Source organism: Larus michahellis, chromosome 4 (assembly GCF_964199755.1).
Source record: "Larus michahellis chromosome 4, bLarMic1.1, whole genome shotgun sequence".
NCBI classification, from domain to species: domain Eukaryota; kingdom Metazoa; phylum Chordata; class Aves; order Charadriiformes; family Laridae; genus Larus; species Larus michahellis.
The window spans coordinates 88857892-88882514 of record NC_133899.1 but is presented as its reverse complement, the minus strand read 5'-3'; the positions used below and the strand labels follow the sequence as shown (position 1 = coordinate 88882514).

Here is a 24623-nt window from a genome sequence, read left to right as displayed (position 1 = left end):
TGGGACATTCTTTCTCACAGGGTTTTGCTAATATTTTATTATTGGTGACATCTCTGTGAGTACCCTGTGTGCAAAAGATGGAGCATCGCACTACAAAGCCTGTCATAAAAAGCAATCCCAACCAACGCTGATTTCATTTAAAGGTAGCAACATAGCAAAAAATTGAGCAGAAACCCAACACTCTCCTTTGCTATGCATGAAACTTTCTTGCCAAGAATAGCACTCTGCAATATTTTTTTTCCCTTTTTCTGCTTTTGCTACACCTGTAAAAGATGACTGCCAGCATGCAGCAATCAGTACTATTTTGTAAAACGGATGATAAAATCAACCTGCTTGCAATAGCAGATAGCTGGAATCAATGATGTAGGGGCTTTCCTCCGATGCTGCATTCCTATAGATGGCCATTAAGTATTTGAAAATGAAGCCTCACTATATGCTACTTATTTTTATATACACTTAAACAGAAGTTTAAAGTTTCAAGCCTTGTGACCCCCATCAAGAAAAACTTCAATAAAACAGGAAAAGAACTTGTACATCCCAAATGATGTACATCCCTAGTAAGTAAATTACAGCTTAGCACCTCAGAGTAGTATTGTGCAAAGGCAAGACATCGGCAATGTCACCTATAAACAAAGGTGACAAATGACAAAGCACCCAGGACAGTACCTGCAACACCCTCCCCTCCAACAGCTGGTCCTTACCCAAGGACACGGCCCAATGGCACACAGATACTTGTGAGCTTTCTGCAGCAAAGACCATCTTATTCTTCCGTGGATTTTTATTACGCCACACCGAACAGCAGGCAGTCTCACTTCATCACGGGGGCTCTGGAATTCTCTGGTGCAAATATAAATAAATGAGCCCACCAAACAGGCTTTTCATGGCGTCTTATGGAAACAGAACCTGCTCTGTGTATGACAGTCAGTGTTCACAGAATCACAGAATGGCAGCGGTTGGAAGGCACGTTCGGAGATCATCTAGTCCGAACCCCTGCCAGAGCAGGGTCACCCAGCGCAGGTTGCACAGGAACGCGTCCAGGTGAGTTTTGAGTATCTCCAGAGAAGGAGAATTCACAGCCTCTCTGGGCAGCCTGTGCCAGTGCTCTGGCACCCTTAAACTAAAGAAGTTTTTCCTCATGTTGAGATGGAATTTCCTGTGTTCTAGCTTGTGTCCGTTGCCCCTTGTCCTGTTGCTGGGCACCACTGGAAAGAGTCTGTCCCCATCCTCTTGACACCCGCCTGCTAGATATTTATAGGCATTGATGAGGCACCCTCTCAATCTTCTCCAGGCTAAACAGACCCAGGTCTCTCAGCCTTTTCTCATAAGAGAGGTGCTCCAGTCCCTTGATCATCTTTGTAGCCCTCCACTGGACTCTCCAGCAGTTCCTTGCCTTTCTTGAACTGGGGAGCCTACAGCTGGACACAGTACTCCACCTGTGGCCTCACCAGGGCAGAGTAGAGGGGGAGGATGACTTCCCTTGACCTGATGGCCATGTTGTTTTTAATGCACCCCAGGAGACCATCTTCTTGGCCACAAGGGCACTTTACTGCCTCATGGGAACATGTTGTCCACCAGGACTCCCAGGTGTCTGCAGAGCCGCTTTCCAGCAGGTGAACTCCTAACCTGGTTCATTCTTTCTAACCATTTCCCTTCTCAGCCTGAGAAACGTGGCAAGATTATAGGGTTTCTGTTGGAATTAGAATTATTCATCATCCTTGAGCCACCTCAGTCCTTCAAAATGTTTGAAAACAAAAGGGAGCGTTTAGTTTTACCCTGCAAAGCGGGAGCCTTATGTACACTGTATCAACAATTAATCTTAAAAGTCACCTTCAATCTCACGCCTGCCAGGAAAGGGGCTCTGTCAGACCCTCCCCGCCCCAAACGCGCCCCGCTCGATCGCGGAGGAAACATCCCAGCGCGGGCGGACAGCGCCCCCTGCCGGCCCCGCCCCGACACAGCCGCGCAGCCACCGCGGGCGCGGGCCCCGCCGCAGCGCGGAGCAGCGCGGGGGTGGCCGGCGGCTCGGTGGGGGGAAAAAACCAAACCGAACCCCCCCCCAAAAAAAACCCCAAACCGGAGTCCGTCTCAGTGAGGTTTACCTGCCGTAAAAGTAGTTTTAACTCTGTGTCGTGGTTTGGCCACTGAAAGGAGGGACAGATGCTCTCTGACCTCTCTCCCTCCAGAGAAGGGAAAGCACCTCCCTTCGGGGAGAGGAGGGAGAGAGAAAGAGACGTGTGAGTTCAAAAGGAACTAAACTACTTTAATAAAATATTAATAATAAAATAATAAAAAGAAAAGATAATAATATCAAAAAGAAAGAAAACTATGAAATACATACGATACATACAAACCCCACATCCAGCTCCCAGGATGACAATCACCTCACCAGCAGGCACTGGAAAAGTCCCAGGCTGGACTCAGCGATTGATGGGAACTGGATTCTAGATCTGGATTCAGGAACACACGGATCAGGATCAAAGGCAGATGAACAGACAGAGTCCTCCCCGGACGCCAGCCGTTGAAGAAAGAGCTGACCCTTTGATCCCTCAGCTTTATACTGAGCGTGATGCAGGTGGTCGGGAATACCCCGTTGGTCAGTTTGGGGTCACCTGTCCTGTCCCCTCCTCCCCACATGTGCGGCCCCTCTACACTTTTCTGCTTCTGACCCTCCAACAGGGCAAATAATTAATTTTGCTGGCCTTGGTTGTTATAGCAATAAGTATAAGCAGGAGCCTCTCTGTATACCATTCCTTGGCATAATTATATCTTATCTTACCTTATCTGTGTCTTTATCATTATATCTATGTCTTATCATTCTGGGAGCAGACTACTGTCTTAAAAATATGCCATTAATTTCAGAGAGTTCGGTGAGTTAGAAGAGGCTTAACTGAAATACTGAACAGGAAATTGGTTCTGTTTTACCTCAAACCACAACAGTTTATCTATTTGTATTTTGAAATGTATGTATTTTTCACTTTGTATATGCACAATTTCATATGTTTGTGCATGCGCTGCGATTTCCACAGAGCCGCTCACCGAAACAGCTTGCTTGGCACCACGTGCACGACAACAGATGCCCGTGCTAACCATGACAGATAATCTGTGAGGAAGAGCGACCTTCGCCCGTATATGAGAGATCTGGGGTAGCATCCAGACTCTGCCTGTGCTCATCCTGATGGACAGTGTTTTCTTCCTCAAGTTTTCTGCCCGTGAGGAGAGGATTTTAAGTAACGCCTGCTTTATCTGCACAGCTACACTCGGGGTGCACAATGGGGACCCTACACGATCTGAAGGGCAGCCCCAGGCCCAGTCATCGGGCACCTCCATGGGGATGGGCCAAAGCCAGGTTGGGACATCAGCCAGGCTCATCTTGGTGGGGCCCATGGCCAAGCAGGGCAGGGGCAGGCAGGGCTGGTGGTATCCTCAGCCCTGACAAGTTTGTCTGGTGTCTTCTGGGTCCTCCTGCTTCCGCATTCCTCCAAACTCTCAGGTTTTTCTTCTTTTCTGCATTTATAAAGGGAAAGGAAAGGAAGTGCAGCGGTCCGGACGTCTGGGCTCCCATGCAACACGGAGGGCAGGTCTGCATCACGGTGAGCGCAGGGCTGGTTCTTGATTACCAAAGCTGGTGGCTAAAGACTATAAGGTCTCCTTGCCTACCTAGTATGCAAATTAACTATTTTCCTATACCACCCCCAAAGAGCTTAAATAAACCCTAAAGTGGATTAAACAGCTAAGAAAAGGAAATCTTCCTCAATTTAGCAGGATGGAATGAATAAAATAGTTTTTAAAAATATGAATAAGAATCTCAAAGCGGCCACATAGGTCCTTAACTGTACCATCTCTAGGCTGCTCTAGTGCCCAACCAAAGCCCAGAAATTAACATCCCGTAATCAGAAATTTTTAGCACTTGTCATCTCATGTCACACATTTATATTGAAAAGACACATTTCAGTAGTCATGCTTAATTTTGTTAAAAACTCATGCTGCCATTTTGTTTCCACTGCAGATATAAAATTTTTTAAATATATGAAAAAATAAAAGCATGATTATATGGACTGAGTATGCAATCGGGACTTTGGAAAAAGTCTCTTAATTAGTTTCCTTAGGACAATATCAAGCACCTAAGAAATAACACAATAAAATAGAAATTTAAGTCACTGCAAGGTTTGAGTTCTGTCAGGACTGCTTTCACTTGTTATAAAAAGAACAGAACAAATTTCTCCAAATGTTTAATGTCAGTACTTGCAGTTCTCCTTTCACAACAGCAGGAGAAAAAAAAAATTGTCTAATGCCCAAAAACGACATCTGTGAAAAAAATCTGTGCTAAAAAGGATGAAAAGAACATCTAGTACAATTTATTCACAGAAATGCCCTTAATAGACTAAATTTACACCATAAATCCCCTTTTCTTCCCAGTTTGCATAATAAAGAAAATGATGGTATTGATACTAGTGCTAAACCGGCTCTGTGTGGTACAGTAAATCAGACTCATGCTATGATTATCAGACGGACAGATTTCTGCTACATGCTAGGGACTGTATCAGCCATCTGAGAAAGTCTTATCAGCACATTCATCCCTGTCATCTAACTTGCATTTAAGGGCATCACTATAAATCAGGATAGCTGAGATTTAAAAGGTTGAGAAAGCAACCAGATCACCAGAACATTCTTGTGTCGCACGCACAGCCCATCTCAGACAGCCCTTGCCGTAGACTTGAAGCTGGTGCTGCAGGCAGAGAGCATCAGAGTGAATTCAAGTAGCAGCCACCTTCCCAGAACAGCATTTGAAATTTCACTTGAGGAGGCACATTGTTGAGCCAACCAAATTAACATTTTCACCATTACTGACACTACAAGATTTATTACTCCCTGTTCAATTTAGAAAGATTCCCTGGGGAAATTTTTAAGGGGTGCCTGCTTTATTAGTTGTTATTGAGTTTGACCATTTGACAGCTTGTGGGGAATGTCTGAATAACAAAATCCTTGCTAGAAAGAGATCAAGAGACCCCTGGTGACTGATACGGATGACATTGATTTGATTTTGGCGTGATGCATTTAGTTTCCATTGTTAAAAGAATATAGCAGATTAATTTATAGAATGAATAGTAACTATATGAATCGTATACACAAAGGAGTCTGACTAGGGCTGCGATAGAACCTGGAGCCCCACAGCGCAGGCAGCTCTTGCTCCCCTGGTAAGCAATAAATTTCAGCAAGATTACTACACAGAGCTATATTATTATATAGAGCTGGGTTACTGTGGGGAGGAAGCACTAGAGCTGAACCCTACAACTTCTACACTTGATATTCACAGAAGCACTCCATTAATGTATTACAGTGGCTGTGAGGTGGGGAGAGAAGGAAAGATGGGAGAGGAAGATTTCTATCTATGAATAACTTTCTTCCAGCATAAAGAAACCAGGAAACATTCTTGTATAAGGAGGATGTTGAAACAATAGAAGCGCTCCAGCAAACACAAACACAGGGTGAATGAGAGTCACGCAGTCATGCAGTTTAAGAGGTATTCTTGGTATTAAAACACAAAACACAAGGCTAGCTAACAAGTAACAAAACACACGGTTAAGCACTGATAAGACTAGAACTAATATTTCTGAGGGATTATGAGAAAAACAGAGAGTCTAGGGAAGTGGAGACAGGAAAGGATATAAGTCTAATGAATTCACCCAGACACCAGAGTATTTATAGAACTATGCGCAAAGACACCAGCTTCCTCTAATATGCTGGTAATAAGAATTTTTAGAAAAGCAGGAGTGCATCAAGTTTACATGATTACATCACCAGCATTGTTTGCTGATTGCCATAACCCATAAGTCAGTAGTCAAAAGTTGTATTGCTGCTGTCAAAATGGCTTTCACTTTCCAAAGAAACGGTTGGTGAATATTCCTGTTACACCAAGAAACAATAGGTAGTGGAGGGACATAACGTACTCAGAGATGGTTGAAATCAGCTTATCTGAAGGTAAACTAAAAGCTGAAGACTTTTTAAAAGGACTTACTTAAAATATGCCCTTAAAAAAAAAGCCTCAAAAAGTCTGAGGTATTTCAATTTCAGATGAAGTCTCTGCTGGATGGGCGGTAGCTATACATATTCTAGACTGACAACTGCACTAAGATACCTTTCTATCATGGTTCCAAAAATTCCCTAGCCTCGTGTATTTATTTTCCACACCCTAGTGCCCCAGCAAATGTAGAGTTGTGGCAACCTGGTTGATCATCCCTACAATTCCACCCTGCAACCACTGAGAGCTTGAAAAATTACCATGTGAAGGAAGAAAAGGATTTTTATTCAGTCTGTGAGCATTTGGGGGCATAGATCTGAACTGTCTAATCTTAGAGTTCATCCGAGGACTAATATGAATCGATCATTAACCCCACATCTGTGCTACATACTGGGCTTTGGCAAAAAAGTGTGCCAGGCAAACATTCAGATTATAGAAACCAAAGGAAGCCTGGAATCCGTTTCTCCAAGCACACTGAGGTTACTCAGCAGGCCTTTGGCCCACTGTTTTTCTACCCATCTATACTTTTCTATGTACAGCTACTGCAATTATACTTAACCCTCTCTGTGTAACATATGCTAATGTAATTTTCCGTACTGTGTTTGAGTCATCCATAATTCACTCCTGCCTTTCTAACACAAAGCTTTATGCCTGTGGGGCTGGTACACACAGTTGGTTTTCCAATCTGCCAGATGAATGCCCAAACCAGTGGATTACAGTCAGCTTCCTTAACCTTGACTCTGTCATCAACAAGTCTATAGAACAAAACAGTTTTAATACCAAGAGACTCTGTGGGGTAGGAGATATTCATAAGCAACAGCGCTAACTCACCATTTCTGGTGATCTGGCATTTCTCCATTGCCGGGTTAATACCCTTGTCATTGACCTACGCAATTTCATTGTGCTAATTTTCTCTTGCTTCGGCCAGAATGAGAGAAATCCTTTTTCTAGAACAAAAAGAATCTCAAGAATAGTAAACTTCTTACTAAAAGCATCAGCTTCAAATGATGAACATTAGCTCTTGAAAATCAACGTTGGACTCTCGGTTTGAATGATATGTCTGTTGTTCCAGGTCTGAGACCAAAAAGGTCAGTGACTATGAATCTCTAATTCGTGGCTGAAATAGAGAGAAAAATTATTGCCGAATGTTCCCTAAATGAGACCTTCGCACACCTTCCTAACTAGTGTGCCTACAGGAGGAGCAATTCAAGGGAGCTCTGTGAGGTACTGCAGTGCAATTCCATTCCTTACACACCGCTGTATGCTGTGAAAGCAAGAGACAAGGCTCGAATACTCCTCGAAAAGCATTTAACAACGAAGAAAAGGAAGAACACATTTCTTCACATTAAACCAAATCAAAATACCGTGTTCAAGAACCCAGCCACAGATGACTAAACCTAGCAAATTGGATGATCACATTATGGTGAGCTACAGGCATGGGTGCCATATGGCAAGAAGTACCCTGCGACCAAGGAGCAGCACGTAAGATCAGCCTCGCTGAAAGAATGATTGATTGCAAGTAAAGAAGAAAGAAATTACATAGGATAGCTTTTTCTGGGGACAGTATTCTTCTTTGTGCTCTTTAAAGCCAAGACAAAGCCTCTGGGAACATAAGATGCTAATTTAAAAGCAATGAAAATGATTTGTACCTTGTCATATCAAACCCTTATATGAAAGCATTTCCATTCACTGTGTAATGCCTGCAATGTCTAAAGATCTTCTCAATTATATTTGTTTTCTGGTTGATTCTCCTCATCTAAGAAAGAGATACATTGCTATCTAAAAAGCAAATGCTTCTGACAAGCTTTTTCTCTTTTTCAATGGCATTATAATAGTAACAAAAAATCTCGAGCCATTAACTTCAGTGCAAATTTTGTCTGAAAATGGATAAACTAAACATTTCTGGATTAGGTCCATAGAATTACACCATCATTAGATTCAAATAGATAAATATTTATTCACGGTGAATGATATCGTAACACTTCAAAGGGACTGTGCTGGGAACAAAGGATGACAGTATCAGCAACAGCCCACAGTAGTCTGATGCTGAAACATTTTATATATTCAAATGTTAAATGTCAAACACTTGCAGACAAAGAGACACGGTTGCATTCAAAAGTGACAGAAAATACTTGCTGCTCCCCAAGGGTAGCTGCTGGACACCAGGAGACTACTGTGACACCACCTATCCCCTGAACCAGCCATCTCTGCTTCAGACAGCAGGAAATCTGGTTTTGCTGGGAAGCGAAAGGGACAATACGTGGCTGTGCAGGAAAAGCAGAAGGGCAGCCATGGAAGCAGCAAAACTCCTGTACTGTTGCCATACCTTCATTTCCTTCTTAAGAGAAAAGCACTGGAACTCCGAGAAGATGAAAAGATATTCTGAGCTGGCTGTGAAGAGAATGATAAATGAACCTGAGGGTAAGATGGAAGGCTGATAAGGGAAGGAATGGAAGAAAGGGGATATCAGAATCAAGTGGAAAGGGAAGAGATCTGGAGGTGGGCAAGAAGAGCTAGGTAGCACCAGCGGCATGAGAAGAGAGAACAGAGGTGGAGAACACAAAGTTCAGTTACATGCCAGAGGAATCGCTGGTAAAAAAGAGCTCGGAAATCACTGACATAAAACACTGTACACAATACAGCAGTAAACCTACATGAATTATTATTCAGATTACACATAATTTTAACTCTGTGTACAAGTGTGAGAATGTAACAGGAAAAGAACAAAATAAGAGCTGTGAAGTGTGAAAGAGAGAGGGAAGAACTTGTTTTTCTTGGGTTATGTTTTTACATACAGAGAAGAAAACATTTTCACTCTGAAATATTAAGAAAAACAATTTAAAATAATAGAAAGTCTCCATTAAAAAGAGTACCTTCTGGATTAATATCTTGTTCTGTGGTTTATCTTAACCTGTTACTTTTCCTTCTCTCAATTACACTTTGAACACCTAAATCTGTCTTTTAGATGTATATGCCCAATGATCCCTAGCTATTGAGTACACCCGTCATGTATAAGAACCACCACCCTGCCAATTCTGGTATCTAAGTCTCAGCCAGGGTCTGTACTGGGAGATATCTATATGTGCCTCTCGCCTTCAGAAAAAGGCCTTACTCCTAGTCATGGCCACAACCCAGCAGGTGGTCTGCAAGTGAAGCTCCCAAAGGACAACGCTGACTAAACCACATCAAAGAGGTGCCTTTTGAATTCGCAAAAGTGAAAAATCAGAATTAGCAAGAGAAAAGATTAGGTTTTTATACCTGGGAGCCATTAAATTGTACCTGAGGTAGTTCAGGTTTTAAGATAACCCAGATAGATACAAGGTGGGAGAGATCAAGGTACAAACTTAGGTAGGAGAGAAAAACTAAGCTAAGGTCAAGTTACTCTGGCAGGAGTTAAATACAATGCTATTATGGACTGTAAAACTAAGTCAATTGTGAATCCTGTACCTCCTCATGATTCCTGCTGGTTACTTTGCATTTTGAAACAAGCAAAACAGGGCTTCAGCCAAGCTGTTTGCTTGAATTTGGCTCAGATATGTCTACACCCTGCTGAACCAACTGATTTCGCTGGCAAATTGATAGTAGCATGAAACCTATCACTGGAAATTATTTGTTGCATAAAGCCAAGATCATTTGGCCAAGTTCACAACAGGTGTAATAAAAATAAGAAAAGTCTCTGACACATTTTTCATACAACTCACCCAGGACCCTATTTCCTGACAGACCCCTTACCTGCTAGCTAAGCAGCTTCTGAGATGTACAGTGTAAAAACAGGGAGCAGTGCTCCTGATGTTAATAACATTATCATTGAAACTTGAGTTGATAGATATGAGTTGATAGATATCACTGGACTGTTTCGATCAAAAGTAATGATGAGTAGTGACAAGGGGAACTGTTATGGAATCATAGAATTATAGAACGGTTTGGGTTGGAAGGGACCTTTAAGGTCATCTAGTCCAACCCCCCCCCCCCCATCTTCAACTAGATCAGGTTCCTCAGAGCCCTGTCCAACCTGATCTTGAATGTTTCCAGGGATGGGGCATCTACCACCTCTCTGAGCAACCTGGGCCAATGTTCCACCACCCTCATCGTAAAACTTTCTTCCTTATATCCAGTCTAAATCTTCCCTCTTTTCATTTAAAACCATTACCCCTTGTCCTATTGCTACAGGCCCTGCTAAAAAGTCTGTCCCCATCTTTCCTGCAGGCCCCCTTTAAGAACTGAAAGGACAAATAAGGTCTCCCCGGAGCCTTCTCTTCTTCGGGCTGAACAACCCAGAGCAGTTCATGGCAATGCTTATCCCATCACTGTCTGGGCCTGGTTTTTATATGGATTAAAATCAGCGGTGAAAGGGTCATCGTTAGGAATCCACACAGGGGAAGTTTCAAATCTAGCTTCTCATATAGTATGCAGTCATGGCGATTGTACTTGATGCACCACATAATCACAGTGGGGAACATAACTGTGTTTTAGAATTTCTTGGGATGGAAAAGCAATAGAAAGAATCACATTGTTCTATGTCCTAGCTTTAAAACCAAAGAATGACACAAACAAGAAAAAATTAGTGAAAGCTTACGGGAGACATGTGAAACGGGTTCCTCAAAATGTAAAAGAAGGGCTCATGAAGCAGCGTAGGACGCTGACTATAGTTCAGGAAAGGATTATACAAAAGTTGCTGGTCTTTGGAGGAGGAAGCTCTCTTGTATGATTTAGTAAGATGTACCACAGTAAAAGAGTACTAATAATCAATTCACCACTGTCTGATAACACCGCTAAAAAGATTAGCGTTAAGAAAGGCAGATTAAAGTAAGTGCTGCAACTGCTGTTGACCCTGACAACAACGTGCTGAATTAGTGAGTATGAGCCCCAATCTAGCAGCAAAGCATATCTTGAAAATAAATTCAAACCAAAGATTTTCAGATGTCTGGTTAAAAACCACTATAACAGAAGAAGAAGAAGATATTTTAAACATGAGTTCTGGGGCATGCAGAAAGAAAAACAATGATGGACTCTTAGACCATTAGCATTTCTTAAAGGCTGTGATATGGAGATACTAAACCATAAGCAGACAGAAATATTTAAAAATTGAGTGGATGCTGATAAGTGCAAGGTAAAGAGTAATGCTCTGCCTGTTTCAGCTTTCATTTGAGCACGACAGGAAATGTGTGGGGAGGATATCAATTTTACAAACAGAAATGGAGGGATGAAGCTTAATAACTTCATTACTTTGTGAAAGTACAAAGGAAATGAAGGAAAAAGCTGCAGCAGGCCAAGGCAAAGTTAGCTGATACAAATGGTGCCTCATTGGCTAATGATTGATAAGAGCAGCAATTACTGACAGTTTTAAAAAATGTCATTCTATTTTAATTTTCAATATGTCAGACCCAGGAAAATTAAATCACATCAGAAGCCACAGACCTATTACTGAAAGGCCAATTTTTATGAAACTTTTCCTCAGTAATTTTAACGGAGAGATTAACTAACGCCTACTCCATTAGCTTCAGTCAGACAAGTTTTAGGAGAACATCAGGCAAAAATGGACTAAGAACTGTTGTACTTACAGATACTGGACAAGGCTTTGCTTCTATTTCCAAAGACTGCTTGAAAATCAAAGAGTAAATGACCTTGATACTCACAGTAGTAATATCATTCAAGACTTCTATCAAAACATACAGATGTGCTTTGAACTTCTATCAAAACATACAGATGTGAATTGAGAAATTAATTAGCATCACTTATCTTAATTAAGGTAGAGATGGATCAGGAAAGAGGGTGTTACCCCTCCTATGTAAAGTCACATTCACTCCTCTAATGCACCCGTTGGAACTGATGGGGCAGAGTATGAGCCGCTTCAGAGCGAGACCTCTACACTTGCAAATCCCAATGCTTCAGCTCCTTCAGTAACCCACGGAAAGGCACGAAGGAAAATATGATCCCTGAGTCCTTGTGCAAACGACTGGTTTTAAAAGCCAGGTCAAAAAGTGCTGGGTGTTTTATACTGGCTCATTTCTTGATTCACGCACAATTTCAAATTGTGAAGCATGGACTATGTTTCTGAGAAGCTGAGTATGATTGTGCTGGAAAACTGTGAGAAAATTGAGGACCAAGTTTAGTCCAAGAAAAGGAAAGGTTATTCTACACTTAAAGGTATAGTTTGAAAAAAAACCAACAACAGGAGTTCTTGAAAAATAGACCTACTGATACATTTGCAGTACCAGAGTTTATGTACCATATCACACAAATATCACTTTCTCTCCTTTACAATACATATCAACAAATGTCTGTGTGTTCATCTTTTATGTTTGATGATAAGGATAAGCCCACTAATTTCAAGCATTTGACAGGGATGCCAATACCAGCTATCTTAGCAGACTGACTTACATGAAGATTTAACCTAAAGGGAACCATCCAAAACTATATATTGTATGCTCATTAATAGGAGACATAATGAATTCAACAATCAGGAGAAATCTTCACAATCAATACAGTAAGACGTGAGGATTTCAGAAACGATCCAATTAGTAATTACTGGATAAGTAACTACCATGCTATCTTCATGCCTCTTTTCACATTTGAACTGAAGTGGGAACCAGTAGAACTTTTAAAATTGAGGGAAACAAGACGTGACAAATGAGACACTTCCTCATATATTATGCACTTGAATAGAAATCCAAAAGGGCATAGTTAGAAGGCAAAACTAGTTTTTCTTCTGATAAACAATACAATTTACAATTCATAAGAAGAACTATATTATAGACACAGCGAGATCTCAAGAAAAGAGACTTGACTTTTATTGGAGATGGCATAGTTCCTCTTACGAATTCAGCAGTTTGACAGGAAAGGAGAATTAATATTCTGAAAGGTAGCCACCAAAAAAGTGTTCAAACAGCAGATTTGCTCTGCAGAAATTGCAGAATTATGCACTGACTTATTTGTGTTACACTTTGGTTTTCCTACAGCAAAAAAACAAATTATGTTTTTGGCACTTGTAGGCCGCTTTGAAACCAGATGAAACAAAGCAGCACCTTGCATTTTGAGAGCTTTCATCTATTCCCCTAAAATTTTAAATATACTTCCCAGCCAATGAACATTTTAATTTGATATTACGTTTTTCTTATTTATTGCTTCTATTTTTTTTTCACTCTCTCTCCCCCACAGGCTTTGCTCTTCCCTGTTTAGGATGTGTACGTAAGTTACTAGATCATATTGATTTCATCCTACCATTATTCTTCTTATGTTACCTATAAAGCACTGATTTTTAGATACATCATTTCTGCTTAAATTTGTCACTTTTACTTTTTGCCTGATCCTTCCAATTCTGTTTGATGTGGTCAAGCATTTGAATGCCTGTGCATTTCACAGCTCCTGCTGCTCCTGGATGCTCATCATGTTCACAGAGCTCACACGACTAATCTGTATGCCCAGCCTGAGCTGCGGCTGGGATGGACAGGCCAGTTGGGGCAGCCCTAGCAACTCCACACAAGGGTTCCCCTGGGTGGGGAGATAAGCACTACATTATTCAGACAGGATCTGGGATAGGGATCAACTAGGGCTAGAGACTGGGGAAGGCTGGAAACCATACGGTCACTGTATCTCATGCAGTCACGTGGAAAAGCCGTGAAATGAGAAGGAAACTGAGGGGCTGCAACAACCAAGAGCTACCAGCCCACTCATTTTTGTTAGAATTAAAAACAAGACTGTATCAAGTAGTACTGGATCAAGGCTGATATCATCCACTATTTAATTTACCTCTTATGAGAAAGGCTCCCTTTTAGCATATATTACAACTACCTGAAAGGAGGCTGCAGTGAGGTGGGGGCTGGTCTCTTCTCCCAAGTAACAAGTGAGAACAAGAGGAAATGGCCTCAAGTTGTGCCAGGGGGGGTTTAGGATGGATATTAGGAAAAATCTCTTTACAGAATGGGTTATCAAACATTGGAACAGGCTGCCCAGGGAAGTGGTTGAATCACATCCCGAGAGGTATTTAAAAGATGGGGTAGGTCCGGTGCTTAACGACATGGTTTAGTGGCGGTTTTGGCAGTCTTAGGTTAATGGTTGGATTTGATGACCTCAAAGGTCTCTTCCAACCTAGATGATTCTATGTTTCTATATATTAGTGTTACTACATCCATTGCGGCCAGCACAGGCCAGCACAGACATCCACATCTCCAGACAGCAGCACCTTGAAGCACGCAGCTCAGCTGTGAGATGGTATCAGCCAGCGCACAGCCGCAAGAATCTGGGAAAACCTGTGCGTGCTTTGGGAGGGTTGGTTATTGCAGAAACGCCTTAGTCACCTTCCTTTCTGCCTATGACCATCACGCTGCCTTCCCTAAGGCAGGTAGCCCTGCACACACTCACCTTGCTTGCTCCTATAAATGCTATTTTTTAACTTTTTCTCCTTCTCTCCAATCTTTTCTGTCTCCATGGAAAACTGCATATTGTTTTCTTTCCCAACACATCTATCTTCATTCATTCTGCTTAGAAATGCTAGCTGTGGCCCTACACCTCAACCACTCTGTACGATATAAGGCCTTTCCATCTTTCCCTCTGAAGGAGGAGAATGGGACTGCTGGAAAAGAAGAGCAAATTAGGAAGCTGCACGAGCTTGTGAAAGATGGAAACCTTCAGCCAAGGCATTGGAGCTGGCCTGCAGAGCCTACCCAAGGAGAAGGGCTGAAAAGAGACGATCTAGCTTGGTCATCTGATGTCAGAGAAGCCAAGATGGAAAGATGCTTCCTCTGTTTGAGCTGGTTTTAGGGGTGCTGTGTATGTGCACTGCAGTGAATGGAAGCTTTGAAACCTAGGTGTAGGTCTACGACATATGCAGAATTTAGCAATAATATATAACAGCAAACGTGAAACATTTTCTTAAAGTTCACATAATAACTACTGTTATTCTTCATGAAGAATTTTATAAACAGCAGACAAGACGACGTTCATTCAATACTGCCCATAGGATTAGACAATCACTTGTACCATTATTTTTATTCTCACCAGCCTGCCAGCTAAGTAAGTTGTGCTTGAATATCTTCCACAAAATAACTTGTGCTTGAATACTTTGAAGGGCTTATATTTTTCTAGAATTTTTGAGAAAGCTGATAACATCTTGATCTAGTTTTTATACACTTTGTAATAAAATATGTAATCAAGGACAGTTAAAAATGTGCAGATATGAGAGATGCACAAGTAATTAAAAGGTGTATACAAAAATTTGTGGTTTTCACAAATTTATTAGTGATGACACGCAATATTATCTGTGTGTATCATATATAACTGACGTTTTTTGTTCTCTTGTACTTTTATGTTACCTTTTTCATTTAGTTCTGCTTTACTGTCTAATCTGGTTAATGCACACTGAACTGCACCAAACGTGTTAATATTTTTGCTAGAGCTACTGAGCTCCCTGCATCATTTCAGTGCTCTGTCGTTCACGCACCAGCCTCATTTACTCACTCCAAAATCCTCTGTGTTTAAAGAAACAATATCATTCTATTTTATTTATTCATTTTTCATTCTGGGATAATCAACAGATATAGGTAAAAGAAACACCAAAATTAAGCATGTGTCAGTATATCTAGTTTCACCGGAAACTTATTACCACCAGAGGGCACTAAACCCTGAGAAACTAAATTGTCTATAAAAGGACAGGAAAGAAAATGGATGATTTCACTAGAAGCACACAGGAATTTACTAAGATGACGCAACTCCTTACCTTAACATTGTCAGTTAAGTGCCAGCACTGATGAAGTGGCTTTATCCCAACCCTGCCGCATTCAATAATCTTTTATGTGAGCATACCTATCAGTGCACAACCCATTAGAATTAAATACTGATCTTCACTCATGCTGTTTAGGACCAGTTTAGCAAAATCAATGGAACTATATCCACGGAGACATGATGAGAGTGAAGAATCATTTCTCATACATTGTTAGTGATTTTGTACACATTCAAGTATCCTTAAGAAGGTCTTTAAGCAGGAAAGAGATTAATTCTTTCTACTCCCCAAAACACACTGAAGTAATTTTTTCTTGTCGTCTTTTTTTGTGGTTTCTTTGGATTATTATTATATTATTTTAAGAAGGCTTTGATGGCAGCTGTAAACCGGGCAATCCAGTTGTGGGAGCGTGACTGCAAGATTACAGAACTAAAATGTCTGCTTGTGGCTGAAACGGGATACAGGCTTCTGCTAAGATTACCTTGATCTCTGGCAGCTCTCAAAATCGCTGTTGCTCACACAGGGCCCATGTCCCCAGTGTCCCCGCCTCAGGCGTTCCTCCTCCAGCAGCCCGCGCCGCAGAGACACAGCTGGGCTTCGCTGAGACCGCACCCACGCAGTTTCCTTGCCCTGGGGAGGGTGCAAACCGGGTAGTCGGTTTTAGTTCTACTGTTGCAAATCTGTAGTAATTCCGGCCAAGAAAAAGGTAGATTATGGTCTGTAAAGTCATCTGTTTGTTTAGAGATCATATGTGTTATTCTTACTTGCACCGCTTTTGGCAAACAGCTGACTAATTGAAAAGTGATGGAGTCGGAAAAAAATGCAGTGAGTAATGATGAACTTTTGCATACTATGTAAAACTTTATACTTCCTTTGAAAATGTTTGCATTCTGCTGCCCTGCACCACAGCTCTGTATGGCACTCTCTTTTCATTTCCTGATGGCTTTAGTGCTGTGTGGCAGCACACACAAAGAATCGGCTGTCTCGATATACGAATTCAAATGCCAGTCCCATCAGCAGGCGCTGCTGTATTTCTCAGTGCCCGACCCTGGAGTGGTATTCAAGCAGCTGGGTTTAGCTTCAGGAACTAAGAGGGAGGGGCAGAGTCGGATGTCAAACAGCCTCTGAGTAAAATGCAGAAAGAGTTTAGGGAGCCCTGATTGAATCTCCAGACAGCTGCGATCTCCCTTGGGCTTTCTCTTTTGTCAGTGACTGTTATATTCCTTTCTTTATAGCGGCAGCCTTCGCAGGAGAGCACGCAGTACTTCCCCGTCATCCCTGCTTCGTTGCTGGCTCCCTCCCCACACCTACCCCAGCCTGCGGGCTGGTGGGGCAGCCTGACACCAGGAGAGGCTGAACCCCCTACAGTCACAGCAGTTGGAGGCCTGTGACCTCCCACACTCCAGGCACGTGTTGAAACTTTAACTGCTGTTATTGCCTGGGATACAGAAACTGCGCTTTCTGTCTAGTGCATTTAAAAAGAAAAAAAAAAAAAAAGTCTGTGGAAGTTCCAAGGTTATGTGATAACCGAATAGCAGTTTTGGGTAGCATAATGCTGGATTTGGGCACCTAATTTCTGAGTCCCACTTTACCTTTCTAAGTCTGTTTGGTATCTGGTCCCACTGGTCTCTAAAAGATTAATTTCTCTCCAAATGACACTATTACTTATATTCTAAAGGGCTAATTCAAAGACAGGGAAATAAATTGGTTAGCTCTCCAACTAGAAAGCCTCAACGGCCTTTAATTGGCTGACAAAAGCACACTCACGAAGATGAGGGAGGCAGCAACATTTGTTTCTGGGATGCAGCCCCCATGTATTGAAATCTCACAGCAAAGCGACCATCCGTGCGGTTGTTCAGCCATCAGAGGAGAAAAAGAAGGTTGAAGAGGCCGGGAAGGTGATATACGGCTTCCCCGTTGTTCCCGTATCGGTTTCAAATTTGTGTTTTGTTATTGTATCTATTTCTAACTTGTGCTCACAGTCTGATTTCAAAACTTACTAAAACTCTGAATATATATATATAATTTTTTTTAAACAAAAGGAGTGTATGCAATACACGTATCTTCAATAGTAGAGAGTTGCTGCACCTTTTGAGACTGTAACATGAATATACGACACGCACAGCGAAGGGAATCCTAAAAGCATTTGTTATCCGAACAACTTACAGGCAGGTCCCCAAGTGGTAAATGCAAAAGCTGTATATATTAGATTCCTTCCCAGAGGACAGATAATAGAGAATGAAATTTTTCAAAGCACCTAACTGATAGACACAAAAGCTCCGTTTTCCACATGATTTAGGACTCAGGTTCATATTTTCAAGGATGCTTTGGTGCCAAAAGACAATCCTCTAACAGGACTTTCAGAAGTTGTGATCTCAGGTTGTAAGTTGTCAGCGGTTTTGAACAGGCCCTGGGGTACCTACCTGAGACAATGACGGGTGCAGAGATATCTTTGAAAAGTGGCCCTCCAATCCTACCAATTTTCTGTGTTTACATAATGGGTTTTTTAAAATATTAAATCAGTTTCGTGCTTTTGAAAAAGCCCATCAGTGGAAAGCAAGACTTTATAAGGGCTACAAACTATCTGCTCTCCTTTAGCACACACAGTTAAGGATTATGCTTTGGTGCCGAACATCCTAAGTGTGATCACTGCTAGTAATTTCTGGTGATGCTTGTTACCTACACTCACAGCCTTCCAGGTATTTTTACTAGTATTTTTACTATTTTTTGGTTTGTTAGAAACAGTGTTTGAACTCCAGACCACCAAAAGCAGAAATACCTACGGCGTACCTGGTTATTGTGTTGATATTTCAGGAATAAAATGGTCCTGCCGCTGTGTGGTTCCCCTTTTCTTCCTTCATTTTGACAGTAGCTGTGGCTTGCAGCAAATCATGGAACTGAAAACCCAGGAAAAAAAAGTTCAGTTAGTGTAACAGTTTGACATGACTCATTGTATCGCCTTGTGATCAATCAGTAGTGAAAATGCAAGGTGGGAGGGGAAAAGGTCTGTGCCTTTTGCAGGTGGCGTGGTCCTGGGTGGTTTGGGCATACAACAACATCTTATCAACACTTACAAATACTTAAAGGGTGGGCGTCAGGAGGATGGGGCCAGGCTCTTTTCAGTGGTGCCCGGCAACAGGACAAGGGGTAACGGGCACAAACTCGAGCATAGGAAGTTCCACCTCAACATGAGGAGGAACTTCTTTACCCTGAGGGCGGCAGAGCCCTGGCACAGGCTGCCCAGAGAGGTGGTGGAGTCTCCATCTCTGGAGACATTCCAAACCCGCCTGGACGCGTTCCTGTGCCACCTGCTCTGGGTGACCCTGCTCTGGCAGGGGGTTGGACTAGATGATCTCCAGAGGGCCCTGCCAACCCTACGATTCTGTGATTCTGTGATACTGTGAGACCACTAAGTCTGACAATGGCTGCTTAAACTCTGAATATACAAGGAACCTCAAGGCTGGGTATTGCATGGGCCTCCTGTGCGCCTGACAGGGGCACGAGGCCTTCCATAGATAGCTCCTTGTGGGATAGCAGACCTCTGACACGGGCCACTGTGTCATTTACACAAATGCCTCAAGAAGCCATGAGACTGTCCAATTACAGAGATCTGCAAAATCATCTTTGGCATCCTAGATGTGGTACTTACACAGATCTAGGTATGGTTGGCTTCCCCACCGCACATGCCGGGTGGAGCTGGGAAGAGCGAGCGGCTAATTAGAAGGCAAAACCCAGCAATGGCCACTGCAATTCCTGCTGCTCCTGGCTCCTGTTGAATACTGGCTCTAATTGCATCTTCTGTGGGCATAATAGCATTTATCTGGGATATATAATGCTGTGAGGAAATTAAAGGCTTAGAAAATACAGCTTTTAAACCGAACCTTGTGTGTCGTATGCAGTTACAAGCTGTTTAAAAGCAGCCTTTGGTGCGCCGTGCCCGTCCTCTTTGTTCCCGCCACCCTGCATCGTGACATTAAAAACCAAACTCAACATTTCTGACTTTGGAAAGCAACCAGACACAATTTTTGGTCTTGCTCCTGACTAAAAATATACTTCTTGGAGCAGTAATGCAGCACAAAACAAATAAAGGCCTAATACTGTACATAGACCTGAACACAAGCCCAGCACCTTAACTGACTCACTTTACTTGATTAACTTCATGATTAAGAAATCCTGTCATGAAACCGCTGTTGCATTAGAGTCGCCCAAGTAACAAAACTCCCTATCAGTTTGGTGCATAAAACGGTTACTTAGGCAGTAAAAGCTGAATATACAAAAAGTTAATCTGAAAGAAGGCCTGAGATGATATTAACAAACAAAAAACACGTGAAATATATGTACTGAACAAACAAGCCTGTTGGAAATTACCTCAGATTGTTGAAGGCAGCGACGAGGAGACGGGGCTGGTGGAGACACAGAAATGGCGCCGGCTCCAGACAGCAGCTGCGAGTGGAGCCTCGCGTCCTTCCCGGCATCACCAGGCTCCGGACTCGGGAGATTCCCTCTGCTCCAGAGATCCTGAGGGAGCCTGGAGTAGATTTGGCCAGACTGATGGACCAAGATGGCGTTTCTTTTTCCACACGTGGCATGAAAGACTTATGTTTCTTCTGCTGCCTTTTCATGCCTCATTTCCCCTTCCTCAGGCTATATTCTTATTTATTTCTCACTCCCGACTACTGTAAAGGACCCAGGATCATTAGCCAAAACAACGTTTTTGCTAGCTCTGAACCTATAATCAGGACAGCAAACACCATTATCCTTTATTGCCTGACACAAACTTAATTTTGCCCTGTAGGTGGGAAAACTGCGTGCCGTGCTTAACACCCCTGCAGGGTCAAAAGTAAGAGCGAATTTCTCCTCAGTAAAGAAGAAGCAGTGACCGTACTGTTTTTGGCTGGGACAGAGTTACATTTCTTCACGGTAGCTTTATGGGGTTATGATGAAAACAGTGTTGATAACACACTGTTTAAGTTATCGCTGAGCAGCCCTTACACTAAGTCAGGCCCTTTTCTGCTCCTCACACGGCCCCGACAGCAAGGAGGCCGGGGGTGCACGAGAACCTGGGAGGGGACACAGCCGGGACATCTTACCCCAAGTGACGGAAGGGATATCCCATGCCATACGACATCATGCCCAGAAATAAAACTGGTGGGGGTGGAAGTTGGCAGGGGCTCAGGCACTGGCTGGGCATCGGTCAGTTGGCCACGAGCAATTGTTTTCTTTCGTATCACTTGTTTTTCTGGGGTTTTTCGTTGGGTTTTTTTTCGTTGGTTGTTTCCCCTCTGTGTTTGTTTGGTTGTTTTGTTTTTTTTTAATTTTTTGTTATTATTATTTTTTGAATTATTAAACTGTGTTTATATCAACCTAGCAGTTTTCTCAGTTTTACTCTTTAGATTCTCTCCCCCTCACCCCCATCCCTCCGCGGAGGGGGGAGTGAGCTGGGGGCTGCGTGGGCCTCAGCTGCCAACCATGACACTGACCCACAAAGGGAGTATTACTTTACTTTACCCCATTTTTTCCCCCCCCTTTTCTCTCATGAAAGATCAACTCTTACAGAATATGCAAACTATCAACTATCATAGGACAGGCAAAAAAAAAAAAAAAGAGATAATAACCCTTTGCTACATACACCTAAACAGACAAATAAAATTGCACGGGGGGGTGGGGGGGTGGGGTGTTGCCTTTCCAAAACGCCGCTCGAAAGAGGGCGCAAACGCTGGCGTTTTAATCGATATTCGCGTTTCGGATGTTCCCCCCGCCCCCGGCTTCGCCTTCGGTCATTTGTCGCTACGTAGCGGAAAAGCAAAGGGTTTAATGGAGATATTAACGAAGTAAAACGCTTCCCCCCCCACCCCCCCCCCTGTCATCCTCCCCGGGGGAACGAATCAACCCCCGGCCCCCCTCGACCGGGCGCGGTTCCCGCCCGGGGGTGGCCGACGGGCGGATCCCCGCCCGTCGGCCACCCCCGGGCGGGAACCGCGCCCGGTCGAGGGGGAGGGGGGGGGGGGGTGGCCCCCGTTTCCCCTCCCTCCTCCGTTCCCCCCCTTTCCGTGCTCCGCCTCTGCGGGCACTGCGCATGTATGGGGTGGCCACTCACTCCCTGACTCACTCCCTCTTCTCCCATCCGTTCCCGGGAGGCATCCCACCCCTTGGGCCCGCTCCCCTTTCCCCTCTCTGTCTTCCCGCGCCGCGGGCGAGGAAGAGAGAAAAAGCCGCCACCATGAATCGTCTGGGGAAGAAAGCCAACGAGACCCTTATCGAGATGGCTTTGTCAACGGATGGTAGGAGGGGATGGGGAAGGAAGGGAGGGAGGGGGATCGCTGTTTTGTTACACCCCCCCCCCCCCCCCCCCGGTGCTTGCGGAGCCGGGCGCGGCCGAGGCTTCCTGCCCGGTGGTGACTCGGGATGGTGACAACCGTAGAAGTGTCGCGGGTGGGAGGCAACGGGGTGTCCCGGCAGAGAACGCCAGCCTGACGGTGTGTGTGTGGGGGGGAGTAGTGTGGGGGGGTCCGGTTCCTCCCCGGGGGTCTGCAGACAGGCGTCTGGGAGATGGGGTTGATCCCGGATGGTTGTCTTTGATCCTCCGGTTTCCACCGAAACCGGCCACAAATAAACGCGTTTGCACGAGCCTGAGCATAGTTTCATCAGGTCTTTGTAAACCCCAAAATAAAACCTTGGGAAAAAAAAAATGGCTCCTACCTCAGCAGGCTGCTCAGAACCAGCACGAAGAGATGGCCCTTAGTTTTTATTTTTAAACAAACTTCCAAGGCAAAGGTGGCCTTTGCCGAGCGGCGAACTTGTAGCCTTTCAGGAAGCAGCAGCTGGGTCCAGGCTGAGATGAGCCGCTGTCGCCCCGCGGCTGAGATGGTCGTGGCAAGAAGGGGCAGGGGGGAGCGGGTCACCTCGCTGCGGGAGGTGGGGGCAGCCCCCCGGCCCAGATCCCGTTGTGTTGGGGGGCTTTTGCTTTTTTTTATAATAGCCAGGTTACACTTTCCAGTAGCCGGGTTAGAGTTTCTGAGTCGTGTTAGTATGGAACGTCATTATTTATAAATGTGGTAATAGTGTGGTTTCGTAAAATAACATGATGCAGATGCTTAGTGTGTGTTTCTCGGTTCCTCACCTGGCAACACGAATCAAGAGTCAGATGTAAGATAGTACCTTGATGTTTTCAGAAAGATTCTAAGATATTTAAAAACAAAAGAAAAATGCTGACCTAGAAAAATTTCTTTAAGGGAATCATGCTTTGAGCATCAGTCCTAGAAGTGAGGATCTTGAAGCAGGAAAGAATCACTAATTGCTGCTGAGTTGGCTGCTTGGATTGTGTGTTTTCCCTCACAGCTTGACTACACTGTCTCTCGTAGAAAAATACATGATGCCATTTTGAACACTGGTGTAAAATCACGATTTTCAAAATATTTGACAGTCTTGTTTCAGAAAGCTGTGACAGCAGCTAATGACTACGAAAATTATCCAAAAAGAAGCCCTTTACAGTGACAGCAAGGAGCGGTGACCACCTGCGGCGAGGCAGGCGTGCGCAGCGAGTGTCAGACGAAGGTTTGCCCTCTCTGTGGGCGCCCGGTGGAGCTGGCAGGCTTGCCCAGACCCCGAGCAGATGGGTGTCCCAGCCTCTTGGCCAGCAATACCCTTCCTAAGGCTTGTGGGGAGGCCTGAGTCATTGCCCGTCCCGCTGCCTGCGAGCAGTGGAAAGCGCCCAGGACAGAGCTGCTCTAACCAGTGGTTGTTCTTTTGGAGTAGCTTGGGCCTAAAAAAATATTTACAAAATAGGCGATAACCATTTAGGGACTGATGTTGGAAGCCAGGTTTGCGCACTTAATTCCACAGCATTCAGTTTTCCCATGAGCGCCTTGAGGGTTTTTATAGTCATAAACCTCAAATATAAGGAGATTTGAGGGGTTTCAGTGAACGAGGATAATTTAGTAGGATTTACCATACAGCAGCACATACCTGCCCACACAAAATCTTGCACTAGTTCAATTCATTTTTTTTTAATCAACTGCTTTTCTAAAATGGAAACAAATGGAATATGGGATAAAGTGAGTAGACTTTTTGAAGTTTATGTTAATTTGTTGTCCAAAATCTCTCAAAGTTAAAAAAAAAAAAAAAAAAAGGCTTCCTCAAATTATGGGTTAGAAAAGTTAACAGTATGCATATATTGCCACTGGGACTGCTCTTAGATCTAAACATCTGCTTTGTGCTTTTAAGGAAAAGATAGCCTCTTAAGGAGGCTCCGAGCTATAGATGTGTGACATGCAGAAGCAGGGTCTGCGCTGTGTCAGTAGGAACAAGGCAGAAGAAAAAACATCTGCAACTTACTTTCCTTAAATACATGTATTTAATTCTGGTTTACTATTGCCTTTCATTAAACTTGAATGCTGAGGAACAGGCTGTGGGGGTGAAAAACTACTTACCAGCAGCAGAAAGTTTAGCTTGCAGAGTCTGTGTTCGGAGACCATGCGCCAAAACTTGTACCTTGAAGGAAGCTTTCTGGCTTCCTGTTGAATTACACCCGCATGAGGTAATAAATTCCATTTTTGTGTGCATGATTTTGCTTTCGATTGGAAGATGTGTGGCGTTTACCTCAAATATTAAAAACGAAGAAAAGTGAACTCTCAAGATTGGAATGTAAATATCAGAGGAAGAAGACGACCACAATATGTTAGGAATATTTCTTTATGTCTATGCTGTCATTCAGCATTATTTTTCCAGCATGAAATGTTAATGCTACGCTAGCTGTGTTGTGGGATATATCCCCAAGACTGTGCATCTTCTGGAAACTCGTAATTGGCTCCATGCTGTGATTTGAAATACGCTGCCTTTATACGCATGGCTCCTTTTTCAAAACTTCCAGGAGTCTGTTTTGAACTC

General features: G+C 43.4%; 1 protein-coding gene and 1 long non-coding RNA gene across 20 annotated transcripts in view; one reads left to right on the top strand and one right to left on the bottom strand.

The window, feature by feature from the left end:
* The window catches only part of LOC141741624 (uncharacterized), a 66486-nt gene extending 45997 nt beyond the window's left edge, over positions 1-20489 (bottom strand). The window contains exons 1-3 of the long non-coding RNA XR_012586436.1: positions 20106-20489; positions 18528-18634; positions 16219-16367 (exon numbers count right to left, since the gene is read on the bottom strand). This is a non-coding gene — a long non-coding RNA (uncharacterized LOC141741624). The remainder of the gene's footprint in view (positions 1-16218; positions 16368-18527; positions 18635-20105) is intronic.
* A 1251-nt stretch (positions 20490-21740) lies between these two features.
* ANO5 (anoctamin 5) overlaps positions 21741-24623 on the top strand; it is a 60619-nt gene continuing 57736 nt past the window's right edge. For 6 of the 19 annotated variants that reach the window (XM_074586305.1, XM_074586302.1, XM_074586295.1 and 3 more), the window contains exon 1: positions 21743-22018. In XM_074586305.1, the coding sequence (XP_074442406.1) occupies positions 21814-22018 (205 nt within the window). In that variant the 5' untranslated portion in view covers positions 21743-21813. Of the gene's footprint in view, positions 22019-24623 lie in introns of all 19 variants that reach the window. The other 13 variants (XM_074586306.1, XM_074586309.1, XM_074586300.1 and 10 more) reach the window with 5 other exon arrangements.